Source organism: Periophthalmus magnuspinnatus, chromosome 4, assembly GCF_009829125.3.
Source record: "Periophthalmus magnuspinnatus isolate fPerMag1 chromosome 4, fPerMag1.2.pri, whole genome shotgun sequence".
NCBI classification, from domain to species: Eukaryota; Metazoa; Chordata; class Actinopteri; order Gobiiformes; family Gobiidae; genus Periophthalmus; species Periophthalmus magnuspinnatus.
In genome coordinates this window covers 19390663-19414079 of record NC_047129.1, presented here as the reverse complement: position 1 = coordinate 19414079, position 23417 = coordinate 19390663, and the positions used below count along the sequence as shown (strand labels likewise).

The 23417-nt window shown below is 40.9% G+C and overlaps 1 protein-coding gene across 2 annotated transcripts in view; it reads right to left on the bottom strand.

Annotated features, from left to right (window-relative positions):
• lrp8 (low density lipoprotein receptor-related protein 8, apolipoprotein e receptor) overlaps positions 1-23417 on the bottom strand; it is a 269034-nt gene that overhangs the window by 128500 nt on the left and 117117 nt on the right. For both annotated transcript variants that reach the window (XM_033965471.2, XM_055221522.1), the window contains exon 3: positions 16605-16727. In XM_033965471.2, the coding sequence (XP_033821362.1) occupies positions 16605-16727 (123 nt within the window). The remainder of the gene's footprint in view (positions 1-16604; positions 16728-23417) is intronic.

The following is a 23417-nucleotide window of genomic DNA, read 5'->3' as shown; positions in this document are numbered from 1 at the left end:
TGTTAAAATTTCTCAATATATAATTTCATCTTCATTATTGTCACACTGACAACTGTGCGAGGACACTCTAGGCTTGTACCAGTATCTACTGCTCCTGCACCACTGGACATTTAAAATTTCAACATTACAAAAGACATTTGAGAAAGACAGAACAAAAATGCCCCCTAAAAGAAAATGGTATTCTGCTGAGTCTGATGACTGCCATGAGGAAGAGGAAACGCCGATTCATCTACCTCCGGAGTTGGTGGAGTTGTTCTGAAGCAACACCGAGGATGAAGAATTCAATGGATTTAGTGATTTGGAGTGAGATCCAGAGTAAACTTATGAGCTTGTTTTTTATGTTTTATTTATCTGATTAACTGTTAATATCTTACGTTAACAAACCAGACACATGTTCAGTTCTGTCTGTGCTTCATGTAACTGAATAAATATAAACGTGTTATGTTAGCATACTGTAGTGATATTCAGTCTGTTGTTCTCTATTTTATTGTTTTTATTATAACTTAACCTTTAAAGATAAAATGTTTGTTCTTGGTCTCAGATTTTGTAAAATAAATTTCCCCCAAAAAATGCAAATTATAGTCCAGTGCTTGATTTTTTTCTTAATTTTTATGCATTGTTTGACTCCTGCGACTTATTCTCAGGATCAACGTATAGTCCAGAAAATATCGTAGTCTGTCTATATCTCCAAAGCGCAAAATGCTCTTTTCCACCTGGTGATGTCATGAAGTGGTAGTTTTCAAGTTAACAGCTCCTTTTATGTTTCGTTCAGTGGAGATTAGCAATGAAAAATGTGCTTAATAAACTCCATTGCACAAAAGGTGAAGGTAGTCCTATTGTCCGCTGTAGGTCAAAATGGCCGACTGGGATTTGGCCACTTCCTGCTTCTCTCTGAATATAAAGGTTACGCCGACATTCACTTGGCGTTTTCATAAAGTCAGCTGCTCAGTCTGTATCTCTGTCACTGCAGTTACACACAGCCTAAGGTTCAAAATATAATATTTTTGGTTTGTGTGATACATCCAACGGGGCCCAGTCTGAAGCTCAGGGGCTTTTCACAATAAAAACTACACACGCAACTTAAAACCCAACACATTTCAACTCCCTAATTCCCCATCATGTCCCTGCCATCTCCAGACTTCTGTGGATAAAATAAAACGAGAAAATATCGCAGTCAATTAATATGAGGGAGTTTTTATTTGCAGTTTGCCTCTTAAGGGCAGTAAAAAGCGGTTGTTAAATGTGGAACCATTAACGCGGTCTAGACTGTGGGTCTGCAGTGCCGAGGGGGGAGGAAATACAGCGTGACACGCGCAGGGCTCTCACAGGAAATTGCCACTTCCTCCAGACTCATACTAATGGTTGTTTATTCCACGACACGTTGGGCCTTAAAAACGTGGCTCAGGGCGAGTGGCATATCTGAAATAATGAGAGATTTGGGAGTGAAGCCGGATTGGGAAGCAATTTTTGGATGCACGAGATGGCTTTGGGAGGGCATTTTGTTCACGGTGCATTATTCTAAGGGAACGTCGGGGCAGAAGAGGGAGATTAAATAAGGGAATAAATGATGGGGGCAGTGGACGTCAGAGTGGATGTGGGAACTTTCTTGGGTGTGAGGTACATGCAGAATATCTGGTATCATAAAAAGTCATGCAAAAGTGGTAAGGCGTCAACCATAGACTGTATATATAAATGGACATAGCTAACCTGCAGGCCGCCGTGTTACAAATAGGAAGTGATCATGGGCGCACCTGGGGCTCCAATTCACTTTATATTAAAAAACTGTGTCTCCTCTGTAACTGCTGCTGTCAGACTCGTCATTTTGGTCTTAAATGTTCATATTACCCCACTCTACATGATCCTGGTTTTTATTTCACTATTGTGTCTGATTTGTCTTCAGCAGCCTCGCTTCGGATTGGCTCTTTGGTTGCTATGACACTTGTGGTCAGAATTCCAAATATGGAAGTTATTATTGGAACTTATACTGTAACTATAACTGCTAGCTTTGGTGAGCTTCATTTGCAGACACCAACGGGGTTTAAGTGTCTAAGTGTTTATGTCGAGCGCGGGATTCGATCTACCAACCTGTGGGTCAGTGGACAAACATTCTACCGAGTGTTTGTCGAGTACTGAGCCACTGTCGCCCTAATTATTAATAGTTATAATATTAGTTTTAATTGTTATTCTTTTCTCTTTCAATAAAAAAAGCTTCCACATTCAAAGCTTCCCCTGAAGCTCACCACAGCTAGTTTCATTTTCATTACCTGAGCTGTTAAAACACATGGGGCTGTACGTCTGTAGATATGTTATATTGTGTTACACACCTGACCAAAACAATATCCTGAAACAATCCCATCAGGCACTTGTGCTGTAGATGACGTCCTTCGAGACCTAAATATATTGACCACAGATCGATGCGAGCAACTCGGAGCAGGGGTCACAAATGGAACAGGACAAAAACATCACGTCGGCAGCTGCTGCGTTGGTGCTTTCCATGTTTGATTGTTCTGGTGTAAATAGAGACGTGGAGTAACACATGAACTCCCGAGTCACATAACGTGGAATCAGCTGTATCGGATTGGCTAAATAAAATCTTTATGCTTACGGCTGCATTGATCTTAAAGTCAGATTTATCTTTGCTATATACAAAAGTAATGTATGCATGTTCACATACATTTCTGGTTCAATGTGTTTTAGGTTTTAACTGTCCTCCTAAAGTTAATCAATAGATTTTAACCTTCCAGTGGTAAATCAAATAAGAACACTTAAACCTTCCCACTCAATTAAATGTCCTACGGCTTGTGTCTTCTGTATAACACGGGTCTCTACTTCTAAATATGATAAAAGTAAAGTAGCAATACGCCACAGACTGTGGAAAGAGGTGGACTGAGTGAGTGTGACGCCACCCACAGCGTTCAGCTCCAAATGAAGCTCATCGAGGCTAGAGCAGTTATAGCGGCAAATTTGGAGCCGACTTCCATATTTGGAATTCCAACTGTGAGTATCATAGCAACCAAAGAACCAACCAGGGGTGAGGTTGTTGAAGGTAACATCCCTTCCCGCCCGCACTGTTGGTTTAACAGGGAGCAGGTGCTTAGCAATGTTGTCAGTCGCTGTTGCCAACACTAGCGGGAGTAACCTCGTGGAAAGAAGGCGCCTGATTTGTCTGTTATTAACGTTCAAATCTTGACTTATGGGCAAAACAGCTAAATAAAAACCCCAGGATCATGTAGCATGGGTTAATACGAACCAAAATAGCGAAACTGACAGCAGCAATTCCAGAGAGAAGTGATGGTTTTACAGTAGAAAGTGAATTGGAGCCAGAGTCGATGGAGCCAGAACCGCTCACATGATCACTTCCTGTTTGGAACACGGCGGCTAACAGATTAGCTATGTCCATTTATATATACATTCTATGGTATACAAGCATAAATGTCAAATATTTATAGGTCAGTTTTCGTCAAGGTGAAGGTGAAGGTCAGACACCAGCTGTTTTGATCCCAGCTGCCAGAAATTCATTGTTGTGTCATTGGGCAAAGCACCTCACCCAATTATTACTGTGTTATTACTGGGTGTATTTAGAGGACCCGTGAACACACACTGTCAGCTACATTTCTATCAGTCTTCCCCAGGACGACTGTGACTACAAACATACATCACAAATTAACTATTCAATTCACTTCAGTGTTTTTTTGTGAAGCCCAAAGGCACAGCAGCAGTCGCCTCTGAGAGTTTAACAAGATCATCGATTTAAGCAACAGGAAGTGAAGAAATCCAACTGAGAAACAGACACGGGTCAATAACAGATGGATTAAACAACATTCATAGAAAACAAGCAAATGGAGAAGTGTCCCAGAGCGCCCCCTGTCCTCAGACCCTCCTCCTGCAAGAACCACTATCCCTGAGCGCCCCCCGTCTTTAGACCCTCTTTCTCGGCAAGGAAAAAACTCAAACAGTGGGAACTACTTCTATGGAGATTTATTGCTTAACTCGAATGTTCCACAGTACGGCATTAAACATATCTACACAACCAGTTAAAAGTTTGAACACTTTGTCATCTTCATTTCTTTTTTATTCTCACTGAAGCATCAAAACGAAATGACACATGTGGAGAGTAGGAAACTAAAAAAAAAAAAAAAGCCTCAAAATAAATACAAACTTGTTTTATTTTAGATTTATAAAAATAGCCTTTACCCTTTGTTTTGAACCCTGTTTGCACTTTAGGCATTTCATGTGAATGAATCAAGAAGTTCATAGAGAAAAGGCCAAGGGTTTGCAGCGCTGTTGGCAACACAAAGAGAAGTTACTCTGAGGATTTGAATATAAAATACAAAAACATCTTTAGTGGAGTTATTCAAGTATTTTTCTTTACTACATAATTCCTTGCATCTTGCCTTGTATATTTGACGTCTTTCATGTGTATATAAAATGTAGAAAGTACTAAACATGACATCATAGTCTGTCTCCATGGAGACGGAAAAATGGTTTATATCCTAAAATAAATAAATAAACTTCGATTTGACCAAACCTGTAATTGCATAACCACAATATACAAGGCTGAAGAAAGTTATAGCCCAAGTAGAGCCAGAGCCAGAGCAGGAGCCAGAGCAGGAGCCAGAGCAGGAGCCAGAGCAGGAGCCAGAGCGGAGCCAGAGCAGGAGCCAGAGCCAGAGCAGGAGCCAGAGCCAGAGCAGGAGTCAGAGCAGGAGCCAGAGCAGGAGCCAGAGCAGGAGCCAGAGCCAGAGCAGGAGCCAGAGCAGGAGCCAGAGCAGGAGCCAGAGCCAGAGCCAGAGCCAGAGCAGGAGCCAGAGCAGGAGCCAGAGCAGGAGCCAGCACAGGGGTCAGATCCACCGTGGTTATGTTCAGGGTTAGCGTTCGAAGTGATTACTGCTGCACAGTAAAATCCAATATTTCCTCTAGTTTGTCGGCGCATTGAGCTCGTGCAGCTTAATAAGCCCGAGCTCGGTTGAACTTTGACAGCCGTGTTGTGCTGAAAATCCCCCTGTGGCCAATAGAAACCCCGCCTCCAGCCAGGCGTAACGGGCAAACTGCAGGCAAAACTCATATCGTGCGTACAGTTTATGTAGTGTTCTGTATCATAAGGAAAAAAAACAAAAAGCAAACATGGAGGCTATGTCCAACGACCATCTAAGGTAAAGACGAGAAACCACGAAAACACTGGCTCTATAAAACATCCTACTGCCACCTGAGAACAGTAAGGAAATCTGTGTTTATAAATGGCCATAGCTAACCTGTTAGCCGCCGTGTCCCAAACAGGAAGTGATCATTGGCGCACTTCCGGCTCCATTGACTCTGGCTCCAATTCATTTTCTCTCTGAAAACTGTGTCCCCTCTCCCTGTAACTGCTGCTGTCAGACTTGTCATTTTGGTCTTGAATGTTCGTTAACCCCCCTTTACATGATCCTGGAGTTTTTATTTCACTATTGTGTCTATAAATCAAGATATAAACATTAATAACAGACAAATTAGGCGCCTTCTTTCCCCGAGTTCACTTTTGCTAGCATTAGAAACAGGTTTGATTGACAGTGTTGCTAAGGGCCTGCTCCCTGCTAAACCAGCAGTGTGAGCGGGAAGGGGCGTTACCTTCTACATTTTATATACAAACAGACATCAAATATAAATCCTCAAAGTAGCCACCATTTGCTTTGTCGAAAAATATTTAGTAGTTTCTTAACTTTAACTTTTATGACATAATTCCATACATCTTACTTCATATATTTGATGTCTTCTGTGTGTTTATAAAATGTAGAACGTCGTAAAAATAAAGAAACAAACATACATGTAACACTGAATGAGAGTGTCTGTCCAAACATCAATGTATTTCTGAGCAGCGAAGCAACATAAGTTTAATGCCATACTGCGGAATATTCCAGGGAACGCAGTAATACCAAGCAGGTAAACCTAAAAAACCCATCAGTTTCAAAATGCTAAGGTGAGCTCTCGTGGCGACCTGGCCTTTCTGAGCTGTGAAGTTCCCTCACAGATGGAGTACGTGGGAGTTACGCTGGTGTTTGATGATCGTGAGGGTGACTTTTACCTGAGCGGACGAGCCGAGCGCTGAGACTCAGGTGAGCCCGAGGTGGGGGGTGGTGGGGTTTAGCTACAGCGGCAGAGACAGGGAAGGACCACCAGGGAAATTACTCCTCTGCCGAAGCCGCCGCCTCAAGCATGAAATTGAAGCCTTCCGAAGCCTGGCCGCTCATATTCCAAAAATAATTAACTCTACGAAGCCCAACCAGGAGCCTCCGGGATGTAACACGCTGACCGCAGGATTGTGTCCGAGCCCAAGGGCGGAGGGAGGAGAAGTGGAGGTGATGGTAGCAGCGAGGGCATAGGTGGACAGGGGGAATACAGGTCTATACTCACACTCTAACGCGGCGAATAAGACTTTTGAGAATTTATATCCACAAAAGAGAGTTTCAGAGAGATGTTTGAGAGTTAAATCAGGCATGGAACTCCTCTTCAGTCTGGATGAAAACGAACGGCGAAGCAGTTTTCATGCCATTTTGAACTTTGATAAGATATTTAATGCACAGTTTATGAGCAATGCGCTATTGAGACTTTGCAGCTGATGTCATCACCATTCCCTGGGGCTGTGATGCTAACTAAAGGCACTGCTCTGTCTGGAGCTCTGTTAGACTTTAATCTGAGTTTTGTTTTAACACAATCTGACCAGAAAGAGCTTAGCTGGAACTACGACAGGTGAACTGTTTTGAGCTGTTAAACAAGTCCCTCTCAAATAACACTACAGGTACAAGCTAGCTAGCATTAGCATTAGCCAGCAGTTTTTCAGTGAGTCACTCTCACCTTTTTGTGTAAAATCAAACTCCTAAAAAGGACCACGTGCTTTTTCTTAACTTTTCTGACAATCTTAAAACTTTTTTGGCTGCATTTGTTAATGTGCGCACTGTGTCACCATGGTAACTGCTGAACATTCCACCACAGACATACATGTAGAACACCCCCAGCATGACGTCACTGCAAAGTATCAACTTTTCCAGTGAAGAGTCAGCCACCTACTTGTGTCCATGGAGATGTTATTGCTTTACCTATAATGTCCCACAGTATGAAATTAAACTTGTTTATCTCCACGGAGACAAGCAGGTCAGGACACCAGGAGAAGTGACAGATCAGATCTGTGGCGAGCCCACTTACAGTAAAAATTATGTGTTTTTTTATGTTTTTCTTTCAAGGTATTATTAGCACTAAATACCTATAATACAATGATCAATATGGATAAGATCACTTAGGTTATTCAGTCTCCCTGGAGATGAGCAAGCAAAAACATTACACATTGCAGCTTTAAGAGGGTCAAACTAATGTAAATTCACCCACAAAACTATACTACCATTTTTATCTCTATGGTTACCTGCCTTTGCTGTCACAGTCAAACACTTTTGCCTCTAAACCAATCAACTCCCAAACAACTTATATCATATTTTACCACAGCAGCAGAACCAACAGCCACATCAACCTCTCCATCTTCACCACCATCAGTTTCTATAGGTGACGGTCTTACCTTTTTAAGTTTACTTTTTAAGTTTGCATTTTAGTCTTTCCTCACTGTAAACTATAAACTCCACCCGCGGCTGTATGGATCTGTCAGTGCTGCAGACTTGACAGAAGCAGACAAAATGTGACTTATTGTTTCAAACCCCTGATGCCATTCCTCCCGTATGTCAGAATACACCACAGAGATGAGAGAGAATATGTAAGCATTATGAATCATAGAGGAGACAGTGTGTGGGGAGTCCTGCTGCGATCAGAGCCGGAGTTTGACACTTGTATCAGCAGATGAATCGGTTCCTTCACATAAGTTCAGACCGGCTCATAGTGGAGATGAGGCCTTAACTACCTGTAGTGTTGAGTACATTTCAAAAAGCATCGGATTTAGACAGGTGATGGACTATAGCGTCATCGTTAGCTTATATAATGAGGTTGAAACTGTAGAAAGTGTAGCTGCAAAGTGTACGTAGGCGAGACCATAGAATGTATAAAGAAGTGAACTAAGTGAGTGTGACGTCACCAAAAGAGTTCAGCTGCAGTCAAATGAAGCTCATCGAGGCTAGACTGAGAGCCAACCTGGAGCGAGGCTGTTGAAGGTAACGCCCCTTCCCGCCCACACCACTGGTTTAGCAGGGAACGGGCACTTGCCAACGCTGTCAATCAAACCTGTTGCTAACGCTAGCAGGAGTGACCTCAGGGAAAGAAGGCGCCTCATTTGTCTGTTATTATTGTTCATATCTTGATTTACAAACACAATAGTGAAATAAACACCAGGATCATGTAGAGTGGGTTAATATGAACAATTAAGACCAAAATGATGAGTCTGACAGCAGCAGTTACAGAGAGAGGGGCCACAGTTTTTCAATAGAATGTGAATTGGAGCCAAAGTCGATGAAGCTGGAAGAGCGCCCATGATCATTTCCTGTTTGAAACATGGTGGCTAACAGGTTAGCTATGTCCATTTATATATACATTCTATGGGTGCGACACTGCAGGGGAATAGGAAAAAAATCTTACATTTATAGATATCAATTTGAAACATTTTGTGTAGTTTACTCACACAAATGAAAGAAAGAAAATTACACGTTTTTCACAATGTAATATTTTCATATAAAAATAAGTCATTTAAGTGTAAAATATACCAAAATTGACCATTTTTGCACCATTCAAAACACAAACATGAAAAGAGCCAGGTTTAAATTTCTTGCTTCTTTTTGTTGTCATATTAGATACTATAAAATATACAGAAGGAATTTTGAATCTTTACTTTAATATTTGAGTAAATGAGATCTGACTGAAAATTTTGCTAAAAATTCAAATTTTGCCTCATCATTGGAGTTAAAAATTGAATAAATCAGACTTGAAAATAGACATCAAAAAATCCTTCTATCCGTTTTGTCAAAATCTTGTTCAGTCCAAGAGTGTAAAGTTTGGTGTGTGTCGGAGCTACTTTAACAGCTGATCATGATCTGATCCTTATGTCCCTGTGGAGGAAAAGCACATTACACTGTTCTGTTATAACTCTATGGAGGCAGGTGGATTAAATTAAATATTTAAACATCTTTTGATGCAGAGTGGGACATAGTGTAGTTTCCCAAGAGACCAAACTCACAAAAAAACAAAAAAAAAAAGTTAAAATTGAGTTGTGAGTTGAGTGTCTGCCCTTAAGTAATGTTTTGGTCATAGTCATTTTCATCATTGTGGTGAAGCACTTGTCTGAAAATGTGCTTTATAAAAACATTTTGCCTCCTTTTCAAAATATAAATGTGAAGACTCCAACTAAACTTTGTGCCATTAGACTCAAAAGGACTAAAGCCGTCGTCAGCTGTAAAACGGGACATTGACAGTTTAATGACGATATTCAAAATGATAAGTCTCTGCTCTATGTTTTTTAAAGGAGTAATCTGCACTTTTACCTTCAATCCAACAGCTCCAAAAATCAGCTGTCGATGGAGAATGTTTTCTGCTAAAAAAAAAAACATTTTTAAATTAATATTTTCAAATGAAATTCTTTTGGCTTTGAAGGTTTAAAAGGTGAAAGTTTGCTGGAATTATGGAAAACTGCCTTAAAATGTGTATACTACTACTACTACTACTACTACTACTACTATCACTTCTACGACCACTACTACCACCACCACTACACTACAGCTACCACTACTACCATTACCACTCCCAATACCACTACCACCACCACCACTACTATTACCACCACCACCACCACCCTACTACTACTACTCCTACTACCAACACTACCACTACCCTACTACTACCAATACCACTACTACTACCACCACCAACACCCTACTACTACTACCACCACCACCAACACCCTATTACTACTAACACTACCACTACCCTACTACTACCACTACTACCACCAACACCACGCTACTACTACTACTGCCACCATTAGTACCACTACCTACCACTACTACAACTACTACCAAATAAAACTAGTGTAAACTGCTTGAATACCATCTACTGTTTTCCATTTCTCATTTGGAATAATTTAAAGCTGACTGACTCCTGGTTCCCCCCGTGTGACATGTGATAGTTTGACTTCCTGTCTGCTGTAAATCCCGTAAGTCTCCTGTTCTTTATTATGCGGCTCCATGCGTGTGGCTCTTCTGTGGCGTGTTCTTTATTATGCGGCTCCATGCGTGTGGCTCTTCTGTGGTGTGTTCTTTATTATGCGGCTCCATGCGTGTGGCTCTTCTGTGGTGTGTTCTTTATTATGCGGCTCCATGCGTGTGGCTCTTCTGTGGCGTGTTCTTTATTATGCGGCTCCATGCGTGTGGCTCTTCTGTGGCGTGTTCTTTATTATGCGGCTCCATGCGTGTGGCTCTTCTGTGGCGTGATTGTCGGGGCGTTTTGGAGCATGTAATGTGCCTGAGCCGACTCGCGATTATGAGATTACTTCCATTGATTACACCGGGGAGCTCTGACGTGAATATAAAGTCCCCTAAATAGTGCAAGTTTTAAGCACACTTGGCAAGATTTGTAACGACGTCAAAACTTTGGAGAGTCTGTGAAGTGGGTATAAGGATGTTACATGATGTCTCTTTAGTTTGTACTGTATGAGTCCACTTGGAGAGGAAGGAGGACTTCACTCTCGAATCAAACACAAGATAAGTAGGGTTGTACTGCAGGTTTTCAGGTATCGGCAAGTACTCAGATCAAATCAACAATCCGATACCACTGCTGCTGTTGACGTCTGTGGCTAATGCTAATGCTAACGTCCAGAGCAGGATAAATGCAGACTGTGGAGGCACCGCAGACACTTAAAAGACGCTAATAATGACAGAAAAAAAAATAAAAAATAACAAAAGAAACATTTGTGTTAGCTCTTTGATACCTTCATTTAGCCTTTGGAGTGGAGGTTGTGCTTAATGAAATAACTACGGTGAGTGCAGACTGTCAACAGAGCTAACATGACAACAGTGCTAACACAACAACAGCGCTAACAAGGCAACATCTGAGCTCTTTGATAACTTCATTTAGCCTTTGGAGTGAATACTGAACTCGGTAAAGTAACTACGAGAGAGCAGCCTGACAAACAATGCTAATGCAACAACAGCACTAACACAGCAATGGCACTAACACGACAACGTCGCTAACATGACAATAGCGCTAACACGATAACAGCGCTAACACCACAACAGCACTGGCACGACAACTCCGGTAACACAACATCGCTAACACCATAACAGCACTAACCCAACAACAGCACTAACAGAACAACAGTGCAAATACAACAACGGCACTAACATGACAACATCGCTAACACCATAACAGCGCTAATGTGACAACAATGTTATTTTAATTTATTTAGGTTTTGATTTGTTGTATAGTGATTTTAATGTCTTTCTCATTCTGTACAGCTCTTTGAAGGACCAGATGTGCTGTACAAATGAACGTGCCTTGCCTCTTGTACTGTAACAGAATGGCATAGCCTTACTTTGCTTCTTCACACTATGCCATATCAAAGTGGCATCGATGTTGGTGAGTATCGGTATCGGGTAAAAAACCAACACTAATAATAAGCATGCACCGGCGAGCATAAGTCTGGTTCTTTTCGGTTACAAAGTGACATTGTCAAGATCACGTTGATGCCACTAACTCCCATCTGGACCTTAGTAAATGAAAGATTAGAAGCTTATGAAGTCCGTCTAACGAGCAGAGATTAAACCGACAGGGCTGATAAGAAAACACAAAATGAATCAAATTGGATTGTGGATTGTGTCTGAAGTGGCTTTTTACTGTGTGATAAACATCTAGTTAAACAATCAAAGCACTAATCTACAGGAGAGATGGTGAATCTGGTGACCTTAGTGAAGGAATGTGAAAGAAAAGAGAATGGGACAGATGACTGGGAAATGACAATGACGTCCTCCGCCTCAGGCCCATAGCTGCAGGGACATATAGGCTAATTCAACATCTTTAAAAGGGCCCATATTACACTATTCTCTGATCTCTGTTCTAATGTCACAAACATGTATATTTAGGCTGACTTCTTCTCTCTAACTGAAAAAACTCTGTTCCACCTTGTGATGTCATCATGTGGTAATACAGGAAGTGCTCCACTGTGTTTTTAAACTCCATACAACTTCACCAGAATCATTTGGATGATTTCAGCCCTGGGATTGCTGATCTCTACTGAGCTACAGTTGCCCCTCACTATAATGCTGTTAACCTTTCGCAGCCTCGCTGTTTTGTGGATTTTTTTAGCGCAATTTTGCATTTTTTACAGCATATAAATGTGCATTGTGTTCTGCGTCCTGATTGGCTAATGGACTGTAGACCATTGTCCATCAGTCTCCTCTGTGCCGTGTCTCCTGTACAGTACAGAATGTGTTCAGACAAATTTACATAAATGTTGGATCACAGTGTGACTCTGAAGTGCTGTATGTTTGCAAGTTTTCTCCATGACAAAACCCACAATGTCGCTGAAACGTTCTGCACCGACAAAGGCGCCTACAAAGGTTTGAACTTTGAGAGAGTTTAAACAAGAGAGAAATGTGAGAAAATGTTAATGCCTGTGTGAGAAAAGTGTATAAAGTGTGTGGTGAGGGGTTTTACAGCTTTAAAACATATAGAATAATTGTAAAAAATAAAGCCTATTGAAGGTTATTTTTAGAACATAACCCTTGCGATAAACGAGAGACCACTGTAAAGGTAAAAGGAGCTGTTATGTTGAAAACTACCACTTCATGGCATCACAAGGTGGAACAGAGCATTTTGAGATTTGGAGATGTAGACAAACTAATAATAAAGTGTTACTCAATGAACTCAGTAAATGAAACAAAACACAACTCCAGGTCTGTTTTTGATGAGGAAACAGCATTAGAACATGGATTAAATCTCACAAGAGTCCATTTAGCATATTATAGGACCTTGAAATTCCAGAATATTCCATTATTATTTGCCACACATTGTATAAAATGAGATTGTAACTCTGCTCTTGTCAGACCACTCGTGTTCGCTACAAGCCTCTATGATAATCTCCACCGTTCTTGACTTTGGAGCAAAGACAAAAGCGCACATACTTCCCCATGCATCCCGCACCATTATGGTCCAATGACACATTGGTAATTTTTTTCCCAGAAGGCTCGGCTTCACAGTGTAATTACAGTTGTGGAGCAGTGTGAGACTGCGGGTGGCTTCACCACGCCACTGCAGTAAATCAGCAGTCATTCAGAGGTTCCAGGGATCAACCCATCAACGCTCCAGGGAAATCAATGTAATCAAAGGCATTAGCAAAACTGGAGTCGGATCAAAACGTAGAGGAGACAAGACAGGGCACAACACCGGGCAGTGGTCCGAGCACACACTCTGTAAAGAAGTCGATGAAGTGAGTGTGACGTCACCCACAGCGTTCAGCTTCAGTCAAATGAAGCTCATCGAGGTTAGAGCAGTTATAGCAGCCAATTTGGAGCAGAGTTTCATATTTAGAATTCCGACCACGAGTATCATAGCAACCAAAGAGCCAATCTGGAGCAATGCTGTTGAAGCTAATGCCCCTTCCCACCCACACCACTGGTTGAGCAGGAAATGGGCGCTTAGCCTGTTGCTAACACTAGCAGGAGCAACCTCGGGGAAAGAAGGTGCCTGATTTGTCTTTGAGTTAGGGACACAATAGCAAAAAAAACCCAAAAACGTTCGGAACGCGGTGGTTAGCAGGTTAGCTATGTCCATTAATATATACAGGCTGTGGTTCCGAGAGATAAGGAATGTAAGGGATATTAGCAAGTTTGTATCTTCAAGGACAAAGTTGGGTTTTTATTAGGGTTATAAAACAATCGATGGTAGAAGTTGGACATAAAAAGGACAAAACGGACCTTTCCTAGTTTTAGTATCTACAGGTTTATCACCAACTCGTGGAAGACTTTCCTTAGAATATGTTATCAGTATATGAGAGCATGCCACAACTACACGTTTTTATCAAGTACACATTTTAAAAGAGGATTAAATGTTATGTGGCCTGTACTGTGAAGTGGTCTTCTTAACTTCACTTTGATATTATCGTACAAACTGAATGTCACTGAACGCCAACTCCTAACCCCTAACTCCTAACCCCAACTCCTAACTCCTAAACCTTAACCCCTAAGCCTAACCCTTGAACATAACACCTAACCCCAACTTCTAACCCCTAATCCTTAGCCCCTAACTCTTAAAACTAACTCTAGTTTGCATCTTGAGGGACTCCATTGTTTTGAGTTGTTTGTATTTCATTAACCTCAACATCATTTACAACAATCCATTTTCATCTTTACAAGACAGAACATTATTAGAGACAATCAACTGAAAATCTGCACAGTTATTGTCATTTAAATTCTGTTATATTCTATTTATTTCATTTAAATTCAAACCATGACAACCCTGTGTGTAATTTGATATAATTGAGCCTGGCATTGGTTTGGAAGTCTGCTCATCGTTAGCTTTAGCTTTAGCGATTGATAAAACCCGCTCTCCTCATTCACGCCCAGAGCAGGGATCAATACAGCTGTGGAACTTAGACGAGCATTTGCCCTTGATTAGACATAATGAGACTTAAACACCGGTCCACAGATCTGACGCAACCCCTCTAGAATACACCTGGCTCTGAATACTAAACATACAAGCAAAAGAAAAATAAATATCCACAATTTTCTGCAATCAAACGTCTTCTTCAAAAGCCGCTTTGATCACGTCGCTCGCAAATCATTTCTCATCAAAAGCTCAACGTTTGGAAGTCCGAGGAAAACTTTCAGATGACCTCGGAAAACGTTCGGTACAAAACACTGGTTAGATCTGCAGGCTACCGAGTGTCAGTCAGACTCCGACGTTTGCGCGGACTTGTCTTCCTCGACTTGGCGTTCAGAGAAAATACAGAGATTTTAAAAGATTGCGCGGCTCACGACGATCAGACTGCATTAGTGTGACGTTAAAAGCGCTCGTCCTGAGGGAAACTGGAGGTGAAGAACTTAGTTTAGTTCAATTTGCGTTATATTTTTTTCAAATGTGGAGCTAGCAGATACAGGCTAAGAAGAAGGGTAAGGGTTGTAAAGAACATATCCAACCTTCCAACCAGTAAAACCTTTAGATTATTATTAATAATTCAGGGTTTACATAGCGGCTTTGAGTTTTATGTGCATTATTCATTCGCTCCACACTCGGAGGTGGTGAGATTCTATTGAAGTCGCAGCACAGACTGGTGCAAACGAGGCTGCCAATCTGCTCCATCAGCCCCTCCTACCACCAATTAAATGCATCCATACCATGCAAAGAAGGCCAAAGTGTCTTGCCTAAGAGCACAACAACAGTATAGTTACATTTTTAGTCACATTTTTAAACAGCGCTTTTCCACCTTCAAGGCTCAAAACGAGTTACATCCAGCAATGGCTCACCTTTTCACACACACATTCATTCACCAGTGTACACAGACAGTGGGCGTGAGGTGAGTTAAGTGTCTTGCCCAAGGACACAACAACAGTATTCATCTGTGGGAGCTGGAATCGCACCGCCAACCTGTGGGTCAGTGGATCCGACCGCTCAACCAGTGAGGTTTGTGTCCAGAGTAGGATTCGAACCACCGATTTTCAGATCAGTGGACAAACAAACAGAATGTACGAGAGCCACTGCTGCCCCACGGTGGAACTTGCTGGTATCGATCTCCCATCCAAGTGCCCAAGTATAAACCTGTCAATGATAATAGCTACTGTTTATCCACGTATTCAATGTATGTGGGATGGAACACGTTTTTGGGGTTAGTTTATCGGTTTGTCGTGGACACTTTTACCTTGTACTAGTGAGGAACGTTTTGGTATTTTTTTGTACTACAATAAAATATAAGCTTTAGAGGGTTCAATAAACATAGACCGTTTATATAAATGGACATAGCTAACCTGCTGGTGCTATGTTCCAAACAGAAAGTGAACATGGGCGCGCTTCCGGCTCCATCCACTGGCTCTAATTCACTTTCTATGTAAAAACTGTGTCCCCTCTCTCTGTAACTGCTGCTGTCAGACTCGTCATTTTGGTCTTAAATGTTCGTATTAACCCGCTCTACATGATCCTGAGGTTTTTATTTTACTGTTGTGTCTGTAAATCAAGACATGAACATGGTTGCTATGATACTCGTGGTCACAATTTCGCCGCTATAACTGCTTTAGCCTCGATGAGCTTCATTTGACTGGAGCTGAACGCTGTGGGTGACGTCACACTCACTCAGTCCACTTCTTTACACAGTCTATGTTCTACACTGGATTCACATATATGTATTCAGGTGATGTGTTCCTGTACTTTTTTCTTTTGTATTATCTTTACTACCACAAATATCTTGTCCCTGACTGGCCTTGAACACCCAACCAAACCAAGAAACTACCAGAGCGTCTGCAGTGAACATGTTTGTGCAGTGAACGCGCGTTTGCTTTGTGCAGTGCGGAGGGTAAGGAGCATAAACTCGATTTTATGAGTCCTATGACAGAGACACATCAACACAAGCTCATTGACAGAGACATGCTTCATACAAGTATATTGGGTGTGATTACTTGTTTTCCACAGCGTTGCCAGATCTGGTTTGCATAAATACTTACTGCAGATTGCGTCAGCTTCATCTGATCCGTCTGCACACTCCGGCTCCCCGTCACAGCGCCACCTAGCGGGCACGCACTGGCCGTTCTTACAGGCGAAGTCGGTGGTCGCGCAGGTTTTCTTTGCTGTGGAGAGAGAAAGGGAACAGATGATGAGTGACTGTGACATTTTAAATTAAACACTTTAACACTTTTTAAAAAATCACATGAAATTTGGCGGATGTGTAAAATAGTACAATCGAAGTCCAGTCTGCTGTGGCTTATTCATCATTTTTCCCATAAAGTTTTGTTTTAAATTGCTAATTACTATGGCAACAGATGTAGTTTCTCCTAATTCCAAATTCGCTGCAATATTTGAAAAAAAGTTCAGTTTATAAAAAGACATACTAATAAAATAAAACACAATTAGGGATGTTTTTTCTGCCTTTTCTGTTGCAATACCGATGCAGATACTTTGGCTTTAAGTATCTGCCGATTCTCGATATCAAGCAATACCAGGGAAATATCACTTCCTTTCCACACAGAGGGACATTATAGCGTTTATGTCTCTAATTCTAATACAGTTATTGTTATTAAATTGGAAATCTCCTAGATGCCCTTCTTTCTTTCTATGGCTTAGAGATATGATGTGTTTTCTAAAATAAAAATAAAAATTAAATACACATTAAGACAGTACAGCACACACAGATTTTTCCAGGTGTGGCAACGTTTTATCTCTTATTTCACAAATTTGCAGGGGGTTGGGCTGAGATGAGGTCAAGTATTTTCATTTATTTATTTAATTTATTTATAATTTTTTTGCACTTGTACAGGGTGGGCAATATTTCTGTATCTGTGCACTCGTACTTTGCACATCTACCGCAGTGTGTTTGTGCGTTTGAAAAAAAAAAACAAAAACAAAACGTGGACAACTAAACTGTATATTTCATTGTAATCTGTTTTTCTGTCGGTGTTCCTAATAAAAACATTTCCAAAAAAAAATAAATAAATAAATAAATAAAGTGACTTGGCTTCACCACAATGTTATGAATCCACATTTTAATTCACTGTAATTGTATAACATAGATTGTATAAGTATAATAAAGCTAATGTAATAGTTCTTTTAATATGGATGATACCTGCATGACTGAGCGATTACACAGAAATAGCCATTGTAAGGAAATACTCTAGTGTAACTGTGTGTTTAGATATCATCACAGTGTATTTTCTGACATATGTACCAATATCCGGGCCATACGTTGGTCTGGTGCAGTTGGCAACAATAAACAACTCTGCCTTTGTCTCCAGTTCAGAAAACACAGGTCACATAGAAAAACAACTGCAACCCGATTCCCCCCATTTCAACCCCTCGTTCACCCTTACACCTCTGCACTCCCGGCGTCACCTGTTTCTAAACTGTACAACCATATCCCTCCATCCCTCCATCCTTTTAGCCCATGGACATCTAAGGCTTTTCCGCAGCCGTCACCGCTCGCCAGCGAAATGGAAGCACTTGGGTTCTGTCACAGAGCGAAACTAAAAAATCCCTCTCTCTGACAGCCAAGCCTGCTGAACAAGGGAGCACACGGCATCGCATCACCCCATGAAATACACAGGGAGAGGGGCTGACAAATGGGACCCGAGCCTGTGTGATGGTACGGCAAATCTGGTGTTTTTTTTCCTCCAGGCTGAGCAGGTGGAAGGATTGAAAAAAAAACAAAAAAAACATATTGCACTATTTTCTGATCTCTGTTATAATGCCTCCTCATCACAAACAAACCTGGAGTTGTGTTTTGGAGTCTCATTATTCTGGCATTTCACAAATAGAAATAATTTTGCTAATTCTAATTGACCTAAAAGAGGAAAAGTTGCATCTGATTTCACGTCAAACAGTGAGAAAAAAACAGTGCATGTGTCTTTTTAGATCACGTATGTAAACTCCTGGTTTCAACTGCATCTTGCTTCGTTTATTTGGTCTCTTCGATGTGTATATAAAGTGTAGAAAGTATACATAAAGCACACAGTATCAGAATAACCACAGGCTATGAAAACCAGCCACTCACCCTACGCTCATTCAAAAATCACAGGCTTTTGTTCCATGTAAGCTAACCTATGATTTTCCCTGTTAGATCGACCAGCAGCGGCTACAGCGCAGCTCTAGATACACAATATACATTTTTCTGGTACCACTACACTAGACCTTAATTAGCAAAGAGCTAACATCATGAACAGATAGTTAATTGAGAATGATTCAAGCTTAATGACTACTTAATTAACTATGTGTTCATTATACAGTTACGATTCATGTTTAAAGGTCCTGTATTAATGCAAAAATCATGTTCTAATGCTGTTCCCTCCCCAAAACCATACCAGTAGTTGTGTTTTGTTTCATTCACACATGTTTGAGTAACCCTGCATCATTAATCTGTCGACATCTCCAAAGCTCAAAATGCTTTGTTCCACCTTGTGATTTCATGAAGTGGTACTTAACAGCTCCTTTTATCTTTAGTTCAGTAGAGATTGGCAATTCCAGGGATGCAATTATCCAAATGATTTGAGTGAAGGTGTATAGAGTTTAAAAACACAGTGGAGCACTTCCTGTATTGCTACATGATGACATCACAAGGTGGAACAGAGTGTTTTCAGTTTGAGAGAAAAAATATGCAGGTTTGTTTGCGCGTTAAACATGGTCCAGGTTTGTTTGCGACGAGGAAACAACAGAACAAAGATCAGAAAATAGTGTCATATGGGTCCTTTAAGGCAAGGGCTCGAGTCTGAAAAGGCGTAAACCAAAAGGAAAACGTCGCGTAGGATTAGAGGGTGGTCCCGGTCTGAGACAAAGGTAAACAGGAGGAGGGGGAAGCTGAGATGAAAGTCCCACTGTCAGGGAAGGATCAGCGGTAAAGGCATGTGTCTTTACAAAGGCCACTAGAAACCCTGTTCCTACCGACAGCTGTGTTAGCATAAATCCCATCTCCTCCTGTCCGCTGTGGCTAGCCTTATCCGGCGCTCGATCTCTGTCTACAGTCTGATAACACACAGGGAGCGGGAGTAGCCACACGGGGAGCGGGAATACCCACATGGAGACCAGCATATCACCAAATAGGAATTCCACTTCTCTAGGATTTTTCACATTGTATCACAAAAAATCCGGTTTTGAGTTGCCTGGGATCCAGAAAACACATTTTTTCATTCCCCGTTTTCAAATAGGTGTGATTGACAGGTGGATTAGCCAATCTAGGGAATAATAAAGTAAAAAAAAAAAATCACATGGGGCTGAAATCATGGTACATTTTTGTAGAATCACAGAGCGAAGCCTAAACTCTGTTAATCTGAAGTGAGAGAAGTGTGATTTTACTTCTGAATCACAGGCGACCAATGAGCTCCTTTGTTTCACATGTGTCGCTGAAATAAATGAACCTGATTGGATGATCACGTTTGACCAGGCTTGAAATGCAAAAGAGGACGAGGACCAGACTGATGTCAATCTGTATAAAACAAACAAAAAGAGATCAGTCTGGAAAAGAAATCATGTAATAAATCAACTCCAAAAAGCTAATTGGCTAAAGTTAATGACACATCAAGGTTTTATCAAAATGCACAGGCAAAAAACTTGACTTTGGAACAAAAATTTGGCATTGGAAAATAATAACAAGAATCTTAGTTAAACTCAAAAACCGTTGGGAACAAAGTTGAGTGAACAGTGATGTGCGAAAAGCAACGACAAACAGAAAGAGTGGTGTCATGTTTGGCATTGGTGCAACCTTGGAAAAAATGTGCCAACTTGTAACTACTTCTACAAACAAACAAAAAATAAATAAAATAAAATAAAAGTAAAAGTGCAAAGTCTACCAATTTTACTAGTGAGCTCCACGGGACATCGAGCGATATGGGTTTTTCATGGCTGAAGCCGATACCGATTGCTTAGAATCCGAAGAAAGTGAAGGTCGATATGTACGACTAATTTTGATAATTTTCCTCAAAATGTATAGTTATATTTATTTATTACAAATTCATCCACCAAACTATTTTCTGGATAAGAGTAGTGCTGTGTCACCTTCACACTCAAGTCTTCAAATAAACATTTATACATATTGTCAGGCAGCGAGTTGGACCAAAGAAAATAACGGAGATTTAAATCCGCCCTTTTGTGCTTGTGTCGCTCTAGATTGTTATAATCTCTGACACCTGTGGAGCATTATGCTATAATTTACACATTTTAAATCACAATATTCATGTAAAAGGACTTAATAAAAAAAACAAATCCGGTGACTTCCGTGTTAGAAAACTGCGGTGTCCAATGGGAGCTGATGTCGCCGTACACGTCATCACAACAAAGCTCCGCATGCTATCGGCGCCCCCTATGGATAGCTGCACATCACACTAGCGAGCAGCGGATTTTTTTCATTTGTACCAAAATAACTACGCGACGCTCCCAAATCCAACGAGTATCACCGATTAAGAAAATAAAACTGGAGAAGGAACTGTTTACGTCACAGTGGGCGTGTACCAGTGGAGGTTAAACGAGGGTAGATCGGCAAAATTGTGTCTTGAAAATAGTCGATTAAAGATTACTCAAACATGATTCACTCCAAATATAACTTTAGAGGCTCAATGAGAAGAAACGACTAGAACATGGTAAAAAATAAAAATAAAAACTCTTGAAAAGTCCATTTTGTAGAATAGATCTGATTTAAGGCCAGTAGCCGATGTGCTAAAAAGTTCAGTTTTCTTTGTATGTTTAAGCTTTAGCCTAAATGTTCTGCTATCACAACAGTCAATGACATCTATTAATAAACGCCACGACTTGGGCCCTGTATCCGAACAACCATAAATTACACCTGGACAAATCTACACTGAATAATGGGTTTTATTCTCCTCATACATCTTTAAACAACATGGCCGCCCCTGCTGCATGCATCTGACTGGAAGCGATAAAAATGCACTTAAAGCTCCTATATTACACAAAATGGACTCTTGTGAGCGTTGAGTCATGTTCTAACGCTGCTCCCTCCTCAAAACAGACCTGGAGTTGTGTTTTGTTTCATTCACACGTTTGTTTGTGATGAGGAAACAACACTAGAACACAGCTCATAAAACAGCGTGATATGGGCCCTTTAAGCTGTTTTCCCTCCGTTCTGGTGAGGAATTCCTGATGCCCTCCCAAACAGCCGCTTACATTTACATTCAAATGCTAGAACCTGTCATATGTGAGTGTCATACATATGGAACAGTGTGGAGATGGCTCGGGAGCGCAAACGTCCTCCTCCTTCCAGCCGATCAGGTTCTCACAGTTCATTGGAAACACGGGACGTTGGAATGACATGGTTGTGTTTCAATCAGTTAGGAATTACTGTTAGTTTCTAGAGATATAAATCCATAAGCCTGTCACAATAACATTCATTCATTACTTTCTATCATTTTTATTTGGAGATCAACATTAAATTAAGTATTAAATTGTCTGAAATAAGTTAAACATGACAAGCAGTTGATTAGAGTGTGTTTAAAGGGATTTTGAGCAGTGACAGCAACCTTGATTAAATAAATCCAATAAAGATTTGCTTAATGCTATACTGCGGAATAATCCAGACGAAGCAATAATATCGTCATTAAGACACTGTAAAAACTTGCACATAATTGATTATTGATAATTTGGCATTTATTGTATTTTACCACTAATGTCAATGATGAACTGTTTGTCTTATAATGTAATTGTGATGAATTATGTGTATTTTTAATGTGTGTTCACCTGCACAGTGGAAAGTAGCAGTAGCTGAATCTGGTACAAATCATCTTTTCTTTTGTAAGATTAATGAATTTGTACATGGTCCCTGACAAATACAGGAGAAAAAAAGAAAGAAAGCATGAGGTGCACCCACAGACTGTATATATAAATGGACATAGCTAACCTGCTAGCCAGTTCGTTCCAAATATGAAGTGATCATGGGCGCACTCCTGGCTCCATTTCACTTTCTATGTAAAAACTGTCCTCTCTCTCTGTAACTGCTGCTCATCATTTTGGTCTTAAATGTTCGTATTAACCCGCTCTACATGATCCTGGGGTTTTTATTTCACTATTGTGTCTGTAACTCAAGATATGAACATTAATAAAAGATAAATCAGGCGAGTTCTTTCCCTGAGGTCACTCCCGCTAACGTTAGTAATAGGTTTGATTGACAGCTGCCGCTCCCCGTTAAACCACCAGTGCGGGCAGGAAAGGGTGGTACCTTCATCAGCCTCACCCTGAATTGGCTCTTTGGTTGCTATGATACTCGTGGTCGGAATTCCAAATATGTAACTCGGCTCCAAATTCACCGCTCCACTGCTCTAGCCTCGATGAGCTTCATTTGACTGAACGCTGTGGGTGACGTCACACTCACTCAGTCCACTTCTTTATACATACTATCTTCACTCATTCCTGCATCTTTATTTAGCATCGTAAAAAATAAAAAGCTAATATTTCACAGTGACAAGTGTCTTATCCCAAAATACTGCCTTGCACCCAACAAAACAAATACTTCTCGTACGTCTCACAGTCCTGTTGGTTCAAACAGGAGGCGCAGGTCGGATCACTAAACTCTGACTTGCTGAGTTTACACACTCCATTACACCACAAAGTGAAATGACAATAAGGCATGGAGCAGAGCGATAACAGCGGAAGAGACGTGCAGCTGGCTCTAATGAGGATGTAGTGAGCCGCTCCCAGCCCTGTTACAGCTGCATTAACACTGGGGATGACACAAAACAATCAGAATATTTACTCTTGGTCATTAAAAGGCAGTGGTCCTCTTTAACCTGGCGGATGTGGTACGTGTGTGTCATTACAAACGCCCTTTT